The sequence below is a fragment of the Vombatus ursinus genome, unplaced genomic scaffold, assembly GCF_900497805.2.
Source record: "Vombatus ursinus unplaced genomic scaffold, bare-nosed wombat genome assembly UNPS02014801.1, whole genome shotgun sequence".
Taxonomy (NCBI): domain Eukaryota; kingdom Metazoa; phylum Chordata; class Mammalia; order Diprotodontia; family Vombatidae; genus Vombatus; species Vombatus ursinus.
In genome coordinates this window covers 28031226-28053362 of record NW_020954579.1, presented here as the reverse complement: position 1 = coordinate 28053362, position 22137 = coordinate 28031226, and the positions used below count along the sequence as shown (strand labels likewise).

At 34.7% G+C, this 22137-nt stretch overlaps 1 protein-coding gene across 1 annotated transcript in view; it reads right to left on the bottom strand.

Annotated features, from left to right (window-relative positions):
- SMURF2 (SMAD specific E3 ubiquitin protein ligase 2) overlaps positions 1 to 22137 on the bottom strand; it is a 168682-nt gene that overhangs the window by 74940 nt on the left and 71605 nt on the right. Inside the window, exon 4 of the mRNA XM_027873107.1 lies at positions 1474 to 1607. Within this exon, the coding sequence (XP_027728908.1) occupies positions 1474 to 1607 (134 nt within the window). The remainder of the gene's footprint in view (positions 1 to 1473; positions 1608 to 22137) is intronic.

The following is a 22137-nucleotide window of genomic DNA, read 5'->3' as shown; positions in this document are numbered from 1 at the left end:
CCATTGTAATACACAAGTAATAACAAATATCTCTACTCAATAGTTCATTTTTCCTATATGAAGTCCTAGGCTCCTCCCTTCACTGTAGGACACCCTTTCAAATCTCACCCAGACAAAACTAATTTCCCTCAGACACTAAAACCTCTGCATTTCTATCTCACAAAACCTTAATTCCTATTCATTTTAACTGTGTATTTATACCATATGAGACTTCCATACTTTGCCAAATGGTATCATTATTTGCTATAGTGTATTCAAACTTTAAAATTTCCCTACACTTTTAAGGTTGTTTCCATAAAACAAAATACTCTTTTTATCAATTCATTAAATTAAAAATTCTCATAAAATATAGGCATAACACCTAGTTAGAAGAGACTTCAGAGATGACTTAAGTCCAACCTTCATTTTACAGATGAAGAAACTAAAGCCATAAAGCACTTGCGACATGTAAATACTAGTACTAAGCTGAAAATAAACAAAAACCCCATTATGATAAGCATTGTTTAAAAGAATAATTTTGTGAATTAAAGCTATTTTCATGCCTTCTCAGATGAACAAATATTTTGTTAATATTTATTATGATCGTGTGTGTGTGTGTATGTGTGTGTGTGTATAAATACTCATGTAAAATAAGCACTTTCTTGGTCCCTGTTCATTTAAAAGTCATTCTGAGTTATAAATTGATGTTATGCTATTTAAACTACATAATGATGTTCAGTATAATACTGAGATTTACTTGAGCACTTTACATTTCTTTTTCTCTATCAGGTAAAAATATCATCTTATACAAAAACTTCACTTTATTCAAATAATAATTATACTTCACATCAATCTTTTCCACATTATAACCAGCTAAATAAAATTTACCTTAATTTCCAAACCAATCACTAAAGCAAGAGAGAAACAAAGCAGAAGAAATGGAGAGGGATGATATGCATGACATGTGAATTGTTATCAAGTCAAAGTATCCAATTAATTAGCAAATGGCCTTTATATTTGTTTTATCTCTAGAATGTAAATCCTAAAAATAAATTAATTTTAACCAAATTTCACTGAAACAAAATAATTTGGTGACCTTTAAAGTTCATATAAGTTTGTGTGGTGGCACATTCTACTGAGGAGGCCATCATCTCTTGACTTTGGGAGTTCTGAGCTACAGAGGACTATACTGATGTGGTGTCCCCACCAAATTTGACAATAACATAGTAAGACCCTAAGAGTGGAAGATTACCAGATTGCCTAAAGATGAATAAAACCAGCTGAGGTTAGAAACAAAGCATGTCAAAGCTCCCATGCCAATTAATAGTGGATCAGGCTTTCGAATAAGTGTAACACACTCCAGCCTGGGTAAAATATAAAATAAAGTTCATTTGTAGGAATGCTTACAGCTACAGCTATTATTAAGGGATATTATTATATCTTTAATGTTTTTCCCCAAATAAACAAAAGCAGAATGTCCTCTTCTCTACTTACAACCAGTGTCTTTAAGGCGGTTGATAGCATTGGAAAGAAGTCGAACACAACCAAGAAATCCAGCACCTTGTTTTTTATGGATCTTCTTGTGATTCCACACACTGATTGTTACAGAATCAGACTTTCCAATATACCTGCAAAATAAAAGAACTATGTAAACAATACCTTGGTGAGAATGAAAGGCTGATAAAATTTTTCAGACTCTCTTTTTATATCTGAAAGTCACAAACATCATTTTCCAGTGAGAAGTAATAAAAAAAATTCTGGTAACTTCAACATAAACAAAACGTTATCATATAAGCAGACCTGAACATGGCCTATTTTCTATTCTTTACTTTGATTTAGTCAAGTCATATGGATCATATATAAAAATTTTGCTTTAGTTATTTCATGAATTTTTTTAAAAATTCCAATACAGCCTGAGTTAATCTACTTCTGATACCATTTAAGCCACATAATAATCTCTGATAGTGAAAAAAAAAGTTTATTTCAGCAACAAATGTCTAAGAAAAATGAGACGTAGAAAATGTGATTGCATATTGAATACATTCCAATGTGTTATAAAATTAAGCATTTTAACACAGTCACATTCTATTACATTACATATTATTTCAACTTCAAGGGATGTTGTCAAGGTTGACAGACCAAAAATCTGACCTACCTGAAATGCTTAAAATTGCCGTAGAACTGGAATGTGCATGCTCATGTAACGCTTTATCCCTGCTTCTTTCCTGTATGCAGGCCTTGAGAGAACAGGACTCTTGCAGATTTCACTTCACTGCCTGCAGACAAGCAGAGCAGGGAAAAGCGTTACTGCACATGTCTGTGCATATACCTACATATGTTAAAAAAAAAAAAAAGCTATGCCATAGCTGATTATTAACATGGCTAAAATAGGTACAAACTTTAAGTTAACAATAATGACAAAAGAATCCTTTAACTATTATCAATGTCTCTAAGAAGTCAAATTTTTGGTCCAACAACCTTGACCTTAAAGCTTTTACTTCATAAAACAAAATACGATAAAGTCATATAAGAGCTCATTCAGTAAACTGAAAAGGCCTGACCAAACTCATTCAACACAGAAAGTATGCTTAATTTGTTTATTCTTCTAGTTTCCTGATCTTAGTACATGTAAATAACATTACAATTATGTAATGGTCATAAAGTAGCTTCACATTTGTTATTAGATCTATTTTTTTTAAAAAATGTCATTTAAAAGTTAAAAAAAAAATTTTTAAACCTTAAAAATATTTTTTTTAAAAAATCTTTTAAAATTACTTCTAAAATGAATTTCTGGGAAGCTTTTAGTTTCTATCATCACCTGGGTAACTCCTACGTAATCAACTTTATTAACTTCTTTATCATCACAGAAATATAACAAACAAGTTAGCAACATGGTCAATGGCTACTTAAAAATACATGTTAAACATGGGATTTTTGGAAACAGACGTTAGGTTCTTCAATATTTCTGTGTGGATAATGGAGGAGAAGGGAGTGACTAGAAGAAGAGATTTAAGTAAAAGTAAAAGTTTTAATTTGTATTTCTCTGATCAATAATGATTTAGAGCATTTTTTATATGACTATAAATAATTTTGATTTCTTTATCGGAAAATTGCTTGTTCATATCCTTTGGCCATTTATCAACTGGGGAATGACTTGTATTCTTATAAGTTTTACAAAGTTCTTTATATATTTGAAATAGGAGACCTTTATCTGAAAAACTGTTTATAAAAAATTTCCCCCAATTTTCTATTTCTGATCTTGGCCACATTTGTTTTATTCGTGTAAAAACTTTTTGTTCATACACTGTTCACCTATCCATAAGTCTGACAGGTAATAAATTCTATGCTCTTCAAATTTTCTTTTAACATCTCTCTTTATATCTAGGTCGTGTATGCATTTTGACCTTATCTTGGTAAACAGTCTAAGATATTGGTATATACCCCATTTCTGCCACACTGATTTCCAGTTTTTTTCAACAATTATTACCAAATAATGAATCCTTATCTCCAAAACTTAAATTAAGTCCTTACACTTGTCAAATACAAGGCTACTCTACTTGCAGCTGTAAATTATATGTCTATCTGTTCCAGAAAGTTTTTGAAAATTACAACTTTACAATATAATTTAAGATCTGGTACAGCTAAAACGCCTTCCTTTACATTTTTTTTTTCACTAATTCCTTTGATATTTATTACTTTTTGTTCTTCCAAATGAATTTTGTTACTATTTTTTCTAATTCAGTAAGATAATTTTTGGTAATATAATAGGGATAGCATTGAATATATAAATTAGTTTAGGTAAAATTATCGTTTTTATTATATTGGCCCTGACTACCATGAACAATTATTTCTCCAATTATTTAAATCTTATTTTATTTGTATAAAAAGCTTTTTAATAATTTTGTTCATACAGTTAGTTCCTGAGTTTGTTTTGGCAGGTGTTTTACATTGTCTAGAATTTATATTGGCCAGGTATTTTATATTGTCTAGAATTATTTTAAATGGGTATCTCTTACCATCTCTTCTTGCAGGGTTTTCTTTGTGATATATAGGAATACTGATGATTTATATGGATTTACTTTATATCCTGCTACTTTGCTAAAATTTAATTGTTTCAACTAATTTTTTTAGTTGAGTCTTTGGAATTTTCCAAATATATCATCATATCATCTGCAAAAAGAGATAGTTTTAATCATCTCATTCCCTATTCTGATTCCTTCTACTTCTTTTTCTTCTCTTACTACTATTGCTAGGATTTCTAATACAATATTGAATAACATTGGTGACAGTAGACATCCTTGTTTCACACCTGATCTTACTGGAAAGGCTTCTAACTCCTCCAACCAAGGGAGCAGCATGAGATAACCACACAAAAAAAGAAAAGGCATCAAGGACTCTGAAGAGACTGAAATCTGAGTTGCCCTGGCAATGTGCATTCTCTATTTGTGTAACTAGCACCAGTGTACTTTTGTGTGTATCCATTCATCTCTTTGATGCTGTGTATATTTGTGAGAAAGAGCATCCCATGATCACAGGGAGAATGTTTTATTATTGTTTCTGAGATGCCATTTTAATAAATGTCTTTGCTTTCAGCTAAAAATTTTAATTTAATCTTAAAATGCTTTTTTAAAAATAAGGTTATTAGTTATCCACAGATAAAGGTGATATTATGTGTTACAAAAAATTGAAATTAAGACCCTCTTAATATTAGATTAAAAATATTTGAAATGAATTATTGAATTGACTATCCTCAGGAGTTCCATTCTTTTTAGGTCTCAGTGCTCTGACTAGAGACACATTGAAACATTTTCAGTATCACAGACTTCTCTGAAACAGGCTTGACAGAAGGTGATGTACTCTCTACAGGATGAAACAGGCCAAAAGTAAAGTGTCAGACTCCAAAAAACGAAAGTTAAATCACAATGAACAAACTATAGTAATAGTTCATATGTTAGGGGTGCCAGGGAACTTATTAACTGATGAGAGGGGATCAGGGGTTTGGTAAGTAGTGATATTAAAAAAATAAGAAGTAGTATATAAATAAAAAGAGTAGAAGGAAGTTCAAAAGAGGGCACAGACATGTAAGAAAGTTTTATAACTGCCATATTAAATTTAACCGGCAACTATTGGCACAATGGATAGAATACTGGGCAGGACAACTTGAGTTCAAATTAGGCCTCAAACACTAGCTATGTGACCCTGGGCAAGTCACTTAGTCCTGTTTGCCTCAGTTCCTCATCTATAAAATGAACAGGAAAAAGAAATGGCAAGTCATTCCAGTACCTTTGCCAAGAAAAGCCCTAATGGGATCACAAAGAGTCAGACACAACTGAAATAACTGAACAACATTAAATGTAATATAAACTGTTTAAAAAAAAATTTATGTAAGTTCAGTTTCAAATACAATCTTTTGTTCTCTATATATGGAAATGTTGGTCTCTGTTAAGTTCATAACAAAAAAGGGAAATTACTAAAAAACTTAATGAAGATTTCAACAGCTTCCTAAAAAATCTAAACAATTCAAGCAAAAAAAAGAACCCTAAAATATTACACTATACTAAATTCTCACCAAATATTAGATCTATTAAAGGTCATCCAATCAATTACAGAAAAGTCTAAATTATAATTATTCTATTGTTGAAGAAAAACTACAGAATTATCTTCCAATAAATATAGCAACAACTTAGGCTTTCTTGTTGTTGTTTAGTCATCTAGTCATGCCCATGTCTTTATGCCACATCACACCAACACTGTCCATGGTGGTTATTTTGCAAATACACTGGAATGGTTTGTGATTTCCTTCTCCAATGGAATAAGGCAAAGAGAAGTTAAGTGACTCACCTTGGAGGCCAAATTTGAATTCAGATCTTCCTGACTCTAGGTCCAGTCGTCAGTCCACTAAGCCACCTAACAAATTAGGCTAACATTGCACAAATCTAATAATCACCTAAAAACCTAGCGTCAAGCACTATCTACACAAAATCAATCAGGTAATATCCCACAAATCTGCTATAAAGATGTTTCTGTAACTTCTACAATTTTTATTTGGCTTTTTGGGTTTTTTTTTAAGACTAGAAGCTTGTTGTCAAAGCTATGTGACCTTGAGTAAAAGTCATTTAACTACCCCAAGGCTTACTTTTGTCATTTGTAAAATGGGGATGTTAGATTAGATGGTCTTCTAGGTCCCTTCCAGTTGATCTGTAATGAGCTACAATTACTTTTAAATAATATATAATTTATACCTGAGTTAAACACCAAAAACTTCACTCATCACAAAATGTTTAACCAAGCTTATATTCTCTCCAGAAGTTATACAGGTAGTAAAATTAATTTTTTTGTTCTCACCAAGGATGTATAATTGTTCCATTCATCAAACTGCTTTTTGCAAGGTTTGGTTAATACATCTTACACAACTAGAATGTTATTGTCCAGTTGTTTTAGTCACGTCTGACTTTTCACGAGCCCATTTGAGGTTTTCTTGGCAAAGATACTGAGGTGGTTCGCCATTTCCTTCTTCAGCTCATTTTACAGATGAGGAAGCTGAGGCAAACAGGGTTAAGTGACTTGCCCAGGGTCACACAGCTAGTGTCTAAGGCCACATTTGAACTCAGGAAGACAAATCTTCCTGACTCCAGACCTGGTACTAACTGTCTCACAGAACTAAATATACCACAAATTATTTCATTGCTCTTCAAGAGACTCTTTTACCCATCATACTTACAATACAACATGATATATTAAACATTTATTGTTGGTGTTCAGTCGTTTTCAGTCATGTATGAGTTTTAATGATTCCATTTGTGGTTTTCTTGGCAAGGATACTGGAGTGGTTTGCCATTTCCTTCTCCGCTCATTTTACAGATGAAGAAGCTCACAAGACAAACAAGGTTAAGTGACTTGCCCAGAGTCACATAGCTAGTAAGTGTTAGAAGCCACATTTAAACTCATGAAGATGAGTCCTCACTGCTCCACCTAGCTTCCCTATACATTTATTAAGTGCTTGCTGTCTAAGGAGGGAGAAGACAATACAAAAAAAATAAGTTGAAAGGGGCACCAGGGTATGATGAAGATGGAATAAATTTTCAAAAGTAAATTTTAAAAAATTACCTACATCTAATTCAAGAGCCTAATTTTTCTTAAATGCTGAAATCTAATACACATATATTACTCTGCAAATATGGAAAACCTCCTACAGAATATTTTATCTCAACAATACATATGGAAGAATCTTGTGGTCATTATAAACTTCTTAATAAAACTTAATAAAAATGAAGATAAAATTACACATAATCATACATAAATACTTTATGTCCCAGAAATCCCATTTTTTTAAAATCCGAAAGATTTAGACATTGGAGTTCACATGTACTATTAAGAGAACTAAAATACCATACCCATTCCTGTTAAAAACACTACAGAGAACAGGAATAAATGGAGTCTTCCTTAAAATAATAAATAGCATCTACCTAAAACTTTCAGCAAGTATCATATGTAATAGGGACAAGCTAGAAGCATTTCCACTAAGATCAGGGGTGAAACAAGGATGTACATTATCACCACTGGAAACATTAGCTTTAGCAATAAGAGAAGAAAAAGAAATTGAAGGTATCAGAATAGACAAAGAAGAAACAAAGCTATCACTCTCTGCAGATGATATGATATACCTAGAGAATCAAGTAAAAAACTACTTGAAATAATAAACAACTTTAGCAAAGTTGCAGGCTATAAAATAAACCCACATAAATCATCGGCATTTCTACAGATCACCAACAAAGCCCAACAGCAAGAGATGGAAAGAGAAATTCCATTTAAACTTACTGTAGACATTATAAAATATTTAGGAGTCTACCTCCCGAAACAAACCCAGGAACTCTATGAACACAATTACAAAACACTCTTCATGCAAATAAAATCAAATCTAAATAATTGGAAAAACATCAGTTGCTCATAGGCAGGCTGAGCTAACATAATAAAAATGACAATTCTACCTAAGCTAATTTACTTATTTAGTGCCATACCAATCAAACTACCAAAAAATTATTTTATAGAGTTAGAAAAAATAATAACAAGTTTCATTTGGAAGAACAAAAGGTTCAGAGTATCAAGGGATTAATGAAAAGAAATGCAGGGGAAGGTGGCCTAACCACACCAGACCTTAAATTATATTATAAAGCAGCAATCATCACAACTACTTGGTACTGGCTAAGAAATAAAGTGGTGGATCAGTGGAATAGGTCAGGTATGCAAGACACAGTAGTCAATGACTATAGCAATCTTGTATTTGATAAACCCAAAGACCCCAGCATCTGGGATAAGAACTTACTATTTGACAAAAACTGCTGGGAAAACTGGAAAAGAGTATGGCAGAAACTAGATATAGACCAAAATCTCATACCATACACCAAAATAAAGTCAAAATGGGGCCATGATTTAGATATAAAGGCTGATACTGTAAGCAAACTGGGAGAGCAAGGAACAGTTTACCTATCAGATTTATGGAAAGCAGAATTCATGACCAAACAGGAGATACAGAACATTATGAAATACAAAATGGATAATTTTGATTACATTAAATTGAAAAGTTTTCGTACAAAGCCAATGTAACCAAGATCAGAAGGAAAGTAGAAAATTGGGAAAGAATTTTTACAACCAGTGTCTCTGATAAGGACCTCATTTCTAAAATACATAGAGAATTAAGCCAAATTTATAAGAATACAAGTTGTTCCTCAATTGATAAATGGTCCAAAGATAACAAGAAATTCTAAGATGAAGAAATTAAAGCCATCTATAGTCATATGAAAAAATGCTCTAAATCACTACTGATTAGAGAAATGCAAATCAAAACAATTCTGAGGTACCACATCACACCTATCAGATTGGCCAACATGACAAAATAGGAAAATTATAAATGTTGGAGAAGATGTGAGAAAATTGGAACATTAATCCATTGCTGGTGGAGTTGTGAATTGATCCAACCATTTTGGAGAGCAATCTGGAACTATGCCCAAAGGGCTATAAAAATGTGCATACCCTTTGACCAAGCAATAGCACTTCTAGGGCTGTAGACCAAAGAGATCATACAAATGGGAAAAGGACCCACATGTACAAAAATATTTATAGCAGCTCTTTTTGTGGTGGCAAAGAATTGGAAATTGAGAGGATTGAGGAAATTGAGAGGGGAATGGCTGAAAAAGTTGTGGTATATGAATGTAATGGAATACTATTGTGCTATAAGAAATGATGAGCAGGCATTCTTCAAAATAAGCCTGGAAAGACTTGTATGGACTGATGGTGAATGAAGTAAGCAGAACCAGAAGAACACTGTATACAGTTAACAGCCATGTTGTGCGATGACTAATATTGACAGACTTAGCCCTTCTCAGCAATGCAAGGTTCTAAGACATCTCCAAAGGCTTCATGATGGAAAATGCTATCCACATCCAAAGAAAGAACTACGGAGTTAGAATGCAGATTGAAGCATACTATTTGCTATTTTTTTTCCTTCTGTTGTGTTTTGTTTCCTCTTTCTTGTGGTTCTTCCTATTGGTTTTAATTCTTACTTACAACATCACTAATGTGAAAATATGTTTAGACTTCTCCGTCCGGGAGCCAAAATGGCGGAGTTAAAAGGTAGTTGTTCTCACCCTCCCCTATCAACCTCTGAAAACCCAGAAAATATCACCCCAGAAAAAACCCTGGAACAGCTGAACCAGAAGAAAGATGGGGGGAAGCAGTGCAGTAGCCCAGGTAGCTAGAAGGATTAACGGGAAAGGCCCCTCTTATCCTGGGGGAAGGGGAGCAGTACGGAACCGGGAGTTGCCCAGCCAGCTAGTGCAAAGACCCAGTTTAGCACACCAGGAGGAGATTCTGGTGCCTCAGCATTCTATAGCAAACGGGTCTCCCAGTGCCTCAGCAAAAATAAGGGAAGCAGCACTACAAAGGGTCCCAGGTGGATAAGCACCCTGCAGCATTCGTCTGAAAGGAGATGAAGAAAGCAACCGAGAGTTGCCTGAAAGTTCCAGCCTTGTTGATTCCAGCCCAAAACCAGGTAAGCTGTCATAACCCTATAGCCTCCAATTGCCAACCAGGAGGAGATCCCGAAGCCCAGGTGGTCGAGCAGGCAAATACCAACAGCTGGACCTCCCAGTGCCTCAGTGAAGGCGAGGGAACCGGTGGAAACCAGCTCAGAAAACTACCAGGTGCCACAGCATTCTACAGCAAAGGAGTCTCCCAGTGCCTCAACAGAAACAATGGAGGCAGCACTGCAAGGGCCCCAGGCCGATAAACACCCGGCAGCACCCATCTAAAAGGACCTGAACAAAGCTAAAGGAAAGGAAAAGCAGGCAACCTAGCTTTGCCTGAAAGTCCCAGCCATGCTGATTCCAGCCCAACACCAGGTAAACTGCCAGAACCCTACAGCCTCCAATTGCCAACATAAGAGGCCCCAGCACACAAAACGAGTGACCAAGACCTAGGCTCTCAACACAAGAAGCTTGAATCAGTGCCCTCTGCTCCCCAGCAGGAGAGCATAATCTCTTTAAAGGCCAGGGAATAAAGAAACACCACGAGTAAAAAGAAACATAGGACAGATTCATATTACGAGAAGAGTGAAAATCAAGACAGAAATTCTGAAGAGGACAATACTGTCATCAAACCCATATCTGCAACATCAAAGGGGAATATGAACTGGTCTAAAGCCCAAAAAGCCTTCTTAGAAGAGCTGAAGAAGGAGTTTAAAAGTCAAATGAGAGAGGTAGAGGAGTCCTTAAAAAGTACAATTGGCCAACTGGAAAAAAAGTACACTGAAGAAAACAAATCCCTTAAAAATACAATTGACCAATTGGAGAAGAAAGTACAAAATCTAACAGAAGAAAACAATATGTTAAAAATTAAAATTGAACAAATGGAAACTAATGACTCTATGAGAGAGGAAGAATCAGTAAAACAGAAACAAAAAAATGAAAAAATAGATGAAAACGTAAAATACCTCATGGATAAAACAACTGACCTGGAAAATCGATCAAGGAGAGACAATTTAAAAATTATTGGTCTACCTGAAAATCACGATGAAAAAAAGAGCCTGGACAAAATCCTTCAGGAAATCATAAAGGAAAACTGCCCTGAAGTCCTAGAACCTGAAGGTAAAATAACTATAGAAAGAATCCACCGCTCTCCGCCTGAAAGAGATCCCAAACTGAAAACGTTAAGGAGTATAATAGCTAAATTCCAAAATTACCAGATTAAAGAGAAATTACTGCAAGCAGCCAGAAAGAAACAAATTTAAATATCATGGAACCACAGTCAGGATTACACAGCACCTTGCAGACTCTACATTAAAAGACAGTAGGGCGTGGAACATGATATTCCATAAGGCAAAAAAGCTTGGAATGCCGCCAAGGATTAACTATCCAGCGAAAATGAGTGTGATTTTTCAGGGAAGGAGATGGATATTCAACGAAATAGGGGACTTCCAAACCTTCCTGATAAAAAGACCAGAGATCAACAAAAAATTTGATCAAGTACAAGATTCAAGAGAGACATGGGACAGAAAGATACAATATGTTGTTAATGAGGGCAAAATGTTTACATCCCTACAAGGGAAGATGACACTTGTAACTCTTGAGAACTATATTGTTATTATACCACATTACAGGAGTATACATAAAGGGGGTGGATATAAGTTGACTTTGATGTAATGATAAAAAAAAAATTAATCAAGTGGGTTAAATGTATCCAAGTAAGTGGATTAGTCTGAGCTAAGAAAATGTACTGAGAAAGGAGGAGGCAGACAAGGGTAAACTACATTACAGGAAAAGACACAAAAACCTATTACAGTAGAGGTAAAGAAAGGAGGGGGATGAGCATTGTTTGAACCTTACTCTCATAAGATTTGGCTTGAGAAGGGAATAACATAATCAGTTAGGTATAGAAATCTAACTTGCACTATAGGCAGTATGAGGGAAAAGGGGAAAGATAAGGGAGGGGGGATAGAAGAAAGGGAAGAAGCAGTAAGGGTAAAGGGGAAGAAAAGGGAAAGGGATAATAGAAGGGAGGTGGGACTGAAGGAGGCACTGGTCAAAAGCAAAACACTACTGAGGGGGGGAAAGGAGAAAGGAGAAAGAAAAGCATAAACAGGGGAAAAAAAGGATGCCGAAAAAGACACAGATAGTAATCATAACTGTGAATGTGAATGGAATAAACTCTTCCATAAAACAGAAGCATATAGCAGAGTGGATTAAAAACCATAATCCTACAATATGTTGTTTACAGGAAACACATTTGGAAAAAAGTGACACATACAGGGTAAAGGTAAAAGGCTGGAGCAAAATACATTACGCTTCAGCTGAAGTAAAAAAAAAAGCAGGGGTAGCAATCCTGATCTCAGACAAAGCAAAAGCAAAAATAGATCTTATCAAAAGAGATAAGGAATGAAACTACATCCTGCGAAAAGGCACCATAGACAATGAAGTAATATCATTACTAAACATATATGCACCAAATGCTATAGCATCCAAATTCGTAGAAGAGCAGTTCAGGGAGTTACAGGAAGAAATAGACAGCAAAACCATACTAGTGGGGGACCTCAACCTCCCCCTCTCTGAACTAGATAAATCTAACCACAAAATAAACAAGAAAGAAGTTAGGGAGGTGAACAGAACATTAGAAAAGTTAGGTATGATAGACCTCTGGAAAAAATTGAATGGGAATAGAAAGGAATATACTTTTTTCTCAGTGGTACATGGCACACACACAAAAATTGACCATGTACTAGCGCATAAAAACTTCACAATCCAATGCAGAAAGGCAGAAATAGTAAACGCATCCTTTTCAGATCATGATGCAATAAATATTATATGTAATAAAGGGCTATGGAAAGATAGACTAAAAAATAATTGGAAACTAAATAATCTAATCCTAAAAAATGATGGGGTCAAAGAACAAATCATAGAAACAATCAATAATTTCATTCAAGAGAATGACAATAATGAGACAACATACCAAAACTTATAGGATGCAGCAAAAGCAATTCTTAGGAGAAGTTTTATATCTCTAAATGCTTCCATAAATAAATAGAAAAAGAGGAGATCAATGAATTGGGAATATAACTAAAAAAAAACTAGAAAAAGAACAAATTAAAAATCCTCAATTAAACACCAAATTAGAAATATTGAAAACCAAAGGAAAAATTAAGAAAATTGAAATTAAGAAAACTATTGAACTAATAAATAAAACTAAGATCTGGTTTTATGAAAAAACCAATAAAATAGATAAACCTTTGGTTAATCTAATTTAAAAAAAGAAAGAAGAAAACCAAATTACTAGTATCAAGAATGAAAAGGGTGAAGCTACCACCCAGGAAGAGGAAATTAAAACAACTATTAGGAATTATTTTGCCCAACCATATGCCAACAATTTTGACAATCTTAGTAAAATGGATACATATTTATAAAAACATAAATTGTCCAGATTAACAGAAGAGGAAGTAAAATACTTAAATAACCCCATCTCAGAAAAAGAAATTGAACAAGTCATTGGTGAACTCCCTAGGAAAAAGTCTCCAGGGCCAGATGGATTTACATGCTAATTCTACCAAACATTTAAAGAACAATTAATTCCAATACTATATAGACTATTTGGGAAAATAGGTGAAGAAGGAATCTTACCAAATTCTTTTTATGATACAAATATGGTGCTGATACCTAAACCAGGAAGAGTCAAAACAGAGAAAGAAAATTATAGACCAATTTCTCTAATGAATATAGATCCAAAAATTTTAAACAAAATATTAGCAAATAGATTACAGCAACTTATCACAAGAATAATACACTATGACCAGGTAGGATTTATACCAGGAATGCAGGGCTGGTTCAATATAAGGAAAACTATCAGCATCATTCATCATATCAACACCAAAACTAACAGAAACCACATGATCATCTCAATAGCTGCAGAAAAAGCTTCTGACAAAATACAACACACATTCCTATTAAAAACACTAGAGAACATAGGTATAAATGGAGTCTTCCTTAAAATAATAAATTAGATACAAAGGCTGATACTATAAGCAAACTGGGAGAGCAAGGAATAGTTTACCTGTCAGATCTATGGAGAACAGAAGAATTCATGATCAAACAGGAGACAGACAACATTACAAAAAGCAAAATAGATAATTTTGATTACATTAAATTGAAAAGTTTTTGCACAAACAAAGCCAATGCAACTAAGATTAGAAGGAAGGTAGAAAATTGGGAAAGAATTTTTACAACCAGTCTCTCTGATAAGGGCCTCATTTCTAAAATATATAGAGAATTAGGTCAAATCTATAAGAATACAAGCCATTCCCCAACTGATAAATAGTCAGATGAAATGAACATACAGTTCTCAGATGAAGAAATTAAAGCCATCTATAGTCATATGAAAAAATGCTCTAAATCACTATTGATTAGAGAAATGCAAATCAAAACAACTCTGAGGTACCACATCACACCTATCAGAATGGCCAACATGATGTCAAAACAGGAAAATGATAAATATTGGAGAAGATGTGGGAAAATTAGAACACTAACACATTGTTGATGGAGTTGTGAAATGATCCAACCATTTTGGAGAGCAATTTGGAACTATGCCCAAAGGGCTATAAAGATGTGCATACCCTTTGACCCAGCAATAGCACTTCTAGGGCTATATCCCAAAGAGATCACACAAATGGGAAAAGGACTTACATCTACAAAAATATTCATAGCAGCTCTTTTTGTGGTGGCAAAGAATTGGAAATTGAGAGGATGCCCATCAACTGAGGAATGGCTGAGCAAGTTGTGGTATCTGAATGTTATGGAATACTATTGTGCTATAAGAAATGATGAACAGGCTGACTTCAGAAAAACCTGGAAAGACTTGTATGGTCTGATGCTGAGTGAAGTGAACAGAACCAAGAGAATGTTGTACACAATAACAGCCATGTTGTGTGATGACTAATATTGATAAACTTAACCTTTCCTGGCAATACAAGGAGCTAAGACATTTCCAGAGGCCTTGTGATGGAAAATGCTACCCACATCCAAAGAAAGAACTATGGAAGTCGAATTGCTATTTTTTTTTCTCTTCTGTTGAGTTTTGTTTCCTCTTTCTGATGGTTCCTCCTATTGGATTTAATTTTTATTACATCACTAATGTGAAAATATGTTTAATATGAATGTAAATGTATAGCCTATATCAGATTGTGCACCGTCTTGGGGAGGGTGGTGGGGAGGAAGGGGGAGAAAAATTTTAAACTCAAAAACATATGGAAGTGATTATTGATAAATCAAAATATATTTAAAAAAAAGAAAAAGAAAATATGTTTAGATTGTGCACCATCTTGGGGAGGGAGGTGGGAAGGGAGAGGGAGAAAAATTTAAAACTCAAAAGCTTATGGAATTGATTGTTGATAAATCAAAATAAATTAATAAAAAAAAAGAGAGAGAGAACTAGATTATAACGAACAACTTCTTCCAAATTTCAGTGCATTGCTACAGAAACATAACAAGTATCTTCCCCAAAACAACTTTTTTAAAACCTCCTTTATATCTTGAAAAGCAGAAACAGAGTAATTGCCATATAGAGTCAGGCCCTTGGGAATTTGCTGCTAACAACAGTCCCAAGCATACACTCAAGAGGGACTGTGCTGCAATAGAGAAAAAGTATTGGATTTGAGGCCAAGAAGATTTCAGTTTTGAATCCCTATGCCACTGACAATTATTAGCCTTGTGTGACCAACACTAAGTCACAACCTCTCTAAGATCTGTTTCCTCATCTGCAAAACAATGATTACACTACTTATAACACCTTCTTTAAATAGTTGTAAAGAGGTTCAAAAGATACTGCATGTAAAGCACACTGCAAACCTTAAAGTACCATATCTGTGCTGGTGGCAACATCATCATTATATGCTATAGAAGGACAAAACCAAGATGCAGTCAAGAATACCTAGGTTCAAATTCTGGTCCTGACAGTTACAAGCTGGGTGACATTATACCTCTCTGTGCCTCAGTGCTTGTACTCAATGACCTCTCTAAGGTCCCTTCCAGTTTTAAAGCTATGATGGGGGGTGGGGGGTGGGGGGAGAAAACAGGCCTTTAACAGAATAGAGGATCTTTAAGTAGTCTAGAAGAAAAGACCAGAGTTGAGCAGAAACACTGAAATGCAAATGATGCCTAATAGGTAACTCTTACGTAGCTTTTTAAGATAAGAGTGTTTTACAAATATACAGCAATATTTGAGAAATGAGGCCTTTATAAGAGATACTTACTATAAAAATTCTGAAAAAGGCTGAATTTCTTAAATATATAAAGAACTGAGTCAAATTTATAAGAATATAAGTCATTCCCTAATTGATAAATGGTCAAAGGATAAGAACAAGCAGTTTTCAGATGAAGAAATCAAAGCTATCTATAGTCATATGAAAAAATGCTCTAAATCACTACTGATTAGAGAAATGAAAATAAATCAATTCTGAGGTACCAATACACACCCATCAGACTGGCTAATATGAAAGAAAAGGAAGATGATAAATGTTGGAAGAGATGTTTGGGAAAACTGGGACACTAATGCATAGTTGGTAGAGTTGTGAACTGATCCAACTATTCTGGAGAGCAATTTGGAACTATGCTCAAAGGGCTATAAAACCATGCATACCCTTTGACCAGCAATAGATCTGTATCCCAAAGAGATCTGGGGGGGGGGGGGGGAAAAGGGACCTATTTGTACAAGAGTATTTGTAGCAGCTCTTTTAGTGGTGGCAAAGAATTGGAAACTGAAGGGATGCCCATCAATTGGGGAATGACTGAACAAGCTGTGTATGGTATATACTTGTAATAGAATACTACTGTGCTATAAGAAATGATGAGGAGGATGATTTCAGAAAAACCTGGAAAGACTTAAATAAACCGATGCAGTGAGCAGAACCAAGATTATACAAAGTAATAGCAATATTGTACGATGATCAACTATGAATTTTACTATTTACAACTTCACTGTTCTCCGCAATACAATGATCCAAGATAATCTCAAAGGACTCATGACGAAAAAGGCTATCCGCCTCCAGAGAAACAACTGATGGAGTCTGAATGCAGACCAAAGCATATTATTTTTTTCATTTTCTTAATTTTTTTTTATTCAAGTTTTCTTCCACAAAATGACTGACATGGAAATAATGTTTTACAAGATTGCACATATATAGTCTACATCAGATTGCTTGCTATCTCTGGGACAGAGGAGGGAGGGAGAAAATTTGGAAGTCAAAATTTTAAAAAAATGTTAAAAATTGTTTTTACATGTAATTGGGGGGGATAAAATATAATTTAAAAAACAAATAAATATATAGTAATATATATATATAACAAATATATATTTATACATAAATATATATGTAACATATATATAGTAATAATAAAGAATAACACAGGCTCATAAAGTACTCTAGATACACTGTCTTGTTTGATTCTTATAAGGTAAGTGCTATTATAATCCCTATTTTACCAATGTGGAAACTAAGACTGAGTTTAAATGACTTGACTAGTGTCACTGAGCTAGTAAGTGTCTGAGACAAGATTCAGAACACAGATTTTCCTTATTCCACAGCCAGTAATCCAAGCATTAGTCACACAAGTTGAGATGGCTACAAAGATAAATACATCTGACAACAAGTGGATGAAAAAATATTTACATTCTCATAGAGAGACAAGTTATCCCTTCACTGTACTGTCTTCAAAGATCACAAAGAGAAAATAAAAGAAACAAAGGGAGTAGATAGAATTTGGGGTTTTTTTCTGTTTTGCTTATGTGAAAAGAGGAAATAAAGGTAGGGAAAAAGCAACATATGAAGAAGAGGGAAGAAGTTTACTATTTCGAATAAATGGGGTATGCAAGAAGAATTTACAAACAAGGGAAAAAGGCATGGAGGAGGCATATCCTGACTTCACTCACTTATGAATCAGACAAAGGAGGGCTGAACACAAAGATACACAAACACACACACCAAGAGTCTGGTATACAATAAATGCAGAAACAAAAGTCAGAAAAAGGGAAAGGAAAGAGCCAGGAGAGACTATGGGAAGGCAGGAAGGATTGGTCACAAGCAAAATAACCTTCTACTTCAAAGGGCTAATAATAAACAGGGAGACTTTTTAAAAAGACAAAATTTAAGAACCAAAGAAGGAACTATGCTAGATTGCTGTTTGCCCTTTATTCTCAAACAGGACCGTGACACAGGGAGGTGATGCCTTGACATACAAGTGAATTGGATTTGAGTGAGGGAAGGCTGTGCAAAGTCACCAGCCTCACTTTCTCCTCTAAAGCCATCTGGGTCCAGTGGCCAGATACAGATCAGGACAACTGGAAATGGATGGCCCAGGATGCAGTGGGAGACATTAGTCTTTTCAAACTAAGGTCTTTAACAGGTCTCAGCTTGACTGAGGCAACGCCTATTCAGTGATTAAGGCTTAATAAGAAATGAGTCAAAGTATGGACTCTTTAAAAAAAAAAATAAAAAAATCTCACTGTGCTAAGTAAAAACAGGAAAAGCAGAGTAGTACAACAGACAACTTCAATTCCAGATTTTTAGTGTTGATTAGTTTTCTACTTTTTCCTCCAACACTTCTACAATGTAAAGAGAATGCATGAAGAAAATAATTATTTTATTTTAAAATAATAAACATATATTAAGCCCCTACTATGTGCTTGGCACTGTGCTAAGTGATAGCAACACAACACAAAGATAGGTAAAAGTACATAACTCTAGAAGCTCAATCTAATGGGGGAGACAACATGCAAATAACTATATACCCAAAAAAGCTACAAACAGGATAAATTGGATATAATTAACAGAAAGAAGGCATTAGAATTAAGAGGAATCATAAAAGGCTTCCTGTAGGAGGAATTTCAGTTCAAACTTTAGGGAACCCAGTAGGTAGAGCTACTGAGGGAAAGCATTCCACGTATGAGGGGCAGACAGTGGAAACGCCCAGAGTAGGAAAATGAAGCATCTTGTTGGAGGAATGAATGGCAAGGAGGCCAGTATCACTTAGAGTGGTAGGAAACAAAGGCACAGTTGAAGAAAGCCTTTAAACTCAACATTGGAGTGACATGGCCAGACCTGTTCTTTAGGAAGACAAATTTGACAACTGAGTGGAGGATGAATTGGAAAAGGAAAGAGACATGGCAGGAAGACCAACCTACAGGACAACAGTCCAGGAGTGAGATGGGACCTGCATCTTGGAGGTGTCTATGTCAGAGAAGAGAAGGGAATGTATTCAAGAGATATTAGGAGGGTAAAATCAACAGGGCTTGGTAAGAAATTGAATATGAGGGGAGGAAGGGATTGAGGGGTCAGGAATGACACCTAGGTTTCAAGCCTAGGGGAATTAGGAGGATAATGGTACCTTCAACAATAATAGGTAAATTTGGAAGCAGTTCAGTTTTGGACACATTGAGCTTAAAATCTCTACTGGACAGTCTGAGATGTCCAATAGACAGTCAGAGATGCAACACCAGAGGTCAGGAGAGAGGTTAGGGCTGGATAAGATTTGAGAACATCATCAGACAAATGATCACTGAATCCATGGATGCTGCATCACTTCCCTGATGTCATAATTCTCTTTGAGAATGAAGGACAAACAGCAACCTAGCAACCTAGCTAATGAGATTACTAAGTGAAATAGAATAGAGGAAAAAGAAAAGAAGGTCCATGACAAAGCCTTAGGAGATACCCAGGATTAGTATGCATTATCTGGATGGAGATCCAGCAAAGGACACTAAGAAAGTACAGCCAGATAGATACAAAAACTAGGAGACAGTAGTGTCACATAAAATATGGAAAGAAGAAAACATTAAGGAGAAGAGGATGATTGACAGTGTAAAAGGCTACAGAGAAGTCAAGAAAGATGAGGCTTGAGAAAAGGCCACTAAATTTGGTGATTAAGAGATCACCGGTAACTTCAGAATCATTTCAGTTGAATGATTAGGTCTGAAGCCAGACTGCACAGTTAAAAGGAGGGATCTCCTGGGATGACAGATCCAAATGGATGCAGCATTTAATAAAAGGCTTTCTCTGTATTAAATTATATAATCACATATGTTTTCTTCTGAATCTGTCTCATCCTGGTTTCTATTTTGCAGGGTAACTGTGGAATTTCTAAAACTGATTTAGATTATCCACTTATTTTGTTAAGTTTAACATTTTACATTTAGGAAATACTCATCGATTTGTTTTAGATTCTCCTCATTATCCTATAGCTATAAATATTAATCTCTGTAACTTTTAAGATTTCTTTTGCCCTGGCTGTAATCTCTTCTCCCTCATTTTAGCAGTTTAGGGTCTCTTTTTTATTTTTTCCAAAAACAAAAAAAATTATTGGATTTTGGTCAGGCTAATCTCAGCTCCTATTGTGATGTATTCCTTTTGTAAAGGCTCACCTCACTCATTTTCTCTCTCCCACATTTTAGAGAAATGGTTAATATTTAGTGCTTCAAAAACCTCTTCACAATGTGCTGAAAATTCTTTAATGGTATCTTAAGCAGTAAACAATTGCTCGATTATGCAAATATATTTCTTCTCCATGACAACAAGCATCTGCATACTTGAAGCATTAAAAGTTTGCTATTGAAGTGATTCAGAACTAGCATGATTTGGTGCCCAACAATTTTGGTGTTCGTGCAGTGATCACATCAAACTCTAACCTCCACATCTGACTAAAGGCAACATGCAACTTCTCAACCTGTCATCAAATTTCTTCTAAACTACCACGAGGATTTGCCGTTTAGGAGAAGCCAATTCCCAGTGTGCACATCCTCATTTGCATTCTGTACACTACACCAGAGAAACTCCCTCATTCCCTAGGTACTTTGTAACTGTACTTCTTCACCTGTGTCATCATACATTCAAGACGCCACCAATGTTTAAGTTCTTACAGTACAAGTTTCAGGCTGTTTGAAAACCACGACCTATGGGCATGTGCATTAATTACAAGCCATAAGAAACCATCACAAACAGCCTGTAGAAGAAAATTTTTCATTGCTTCTCAATGCAGTATTAAGCCTGTTTATAAACTTTCTTATTTTTCTATCTCGCAGATTTTCAAATGAAGTGGTTAGCAACACTGGTCAATCTTTGAGCAGAGTTTCTGTGAGAGCACAGCTCGTGTGCCAGTGGTAAAAAAAAAAAAAAAAAAAAAGACTAGAAAGTCACATCTAAAGAGATTCTTTCCTTACTAAGGTTTACATATGTCTAACGTTTAAATTGAGCAATGTATGTAACTAAATTTTAAGTACATTTGTGATTTAATACGGTATTTATCAGTCAGTAGAAAAGTAAATATTTTATATCATAACTTGTTATTCATTTTCTTCAAGTGGTTAGGTGGCCAAAAATAAAAAAAACCCATTTCCATCTCTCATCAAGAGAAGCCGTAAAATTCTCCTACCACTTTCCAACACCTGTTTATGTGAGTGAGCATTTATTTTTGCCTTATTTTAATAAACGTGATGTAGAACCATATGTAAGACTCTACAGCAAAAAGTCCAAAGTCAAAATTAAGTTTATATGTGATTATTATATGTTAAACAGCTTCTAAGTTATAACTTACCTCATTAAAAAAACCATCTTACTCATATTCAACAAAATTTGCAAAATAAAAATATTTAGGAGGCAGCTAGGTGGCGCAGTGGATAGAGCACTGGCCCTGAAGTCAGGAGGACCTGAGTTCAAATCCGGCCTCAGACCAAGCACTTGACACGTACTAGCTGTGTGACCTTGGGCAAGTCACTTAACCCCGACTGCCTCACTAAAATAAAAAATAAAAATAAAAATATTTAAGTCTTGCAGTAAGCATGAGGTCTTGTTGCGCTATTTCCTTAAATTCTTATAGAATGTCCTACATAAATATTTGTGATTATTTTACAATTAGTATTTATAATTTTATAGTTTTAATACTCATAGAATAAAATTTTATATTTATAATCATATAATGTACATTTTAATAGAGTTTTGTTGAGTAAAAGTCACCCTTGCAGTTATTATAAGCAGTGTTGTAATTCTAAAAATAAACAAAAAAAAGTTGAGAATCACTATTATAGAGAATCAGTTGGCTCAGATATTGCCTAGAGTTCTAACCTGACCACTTA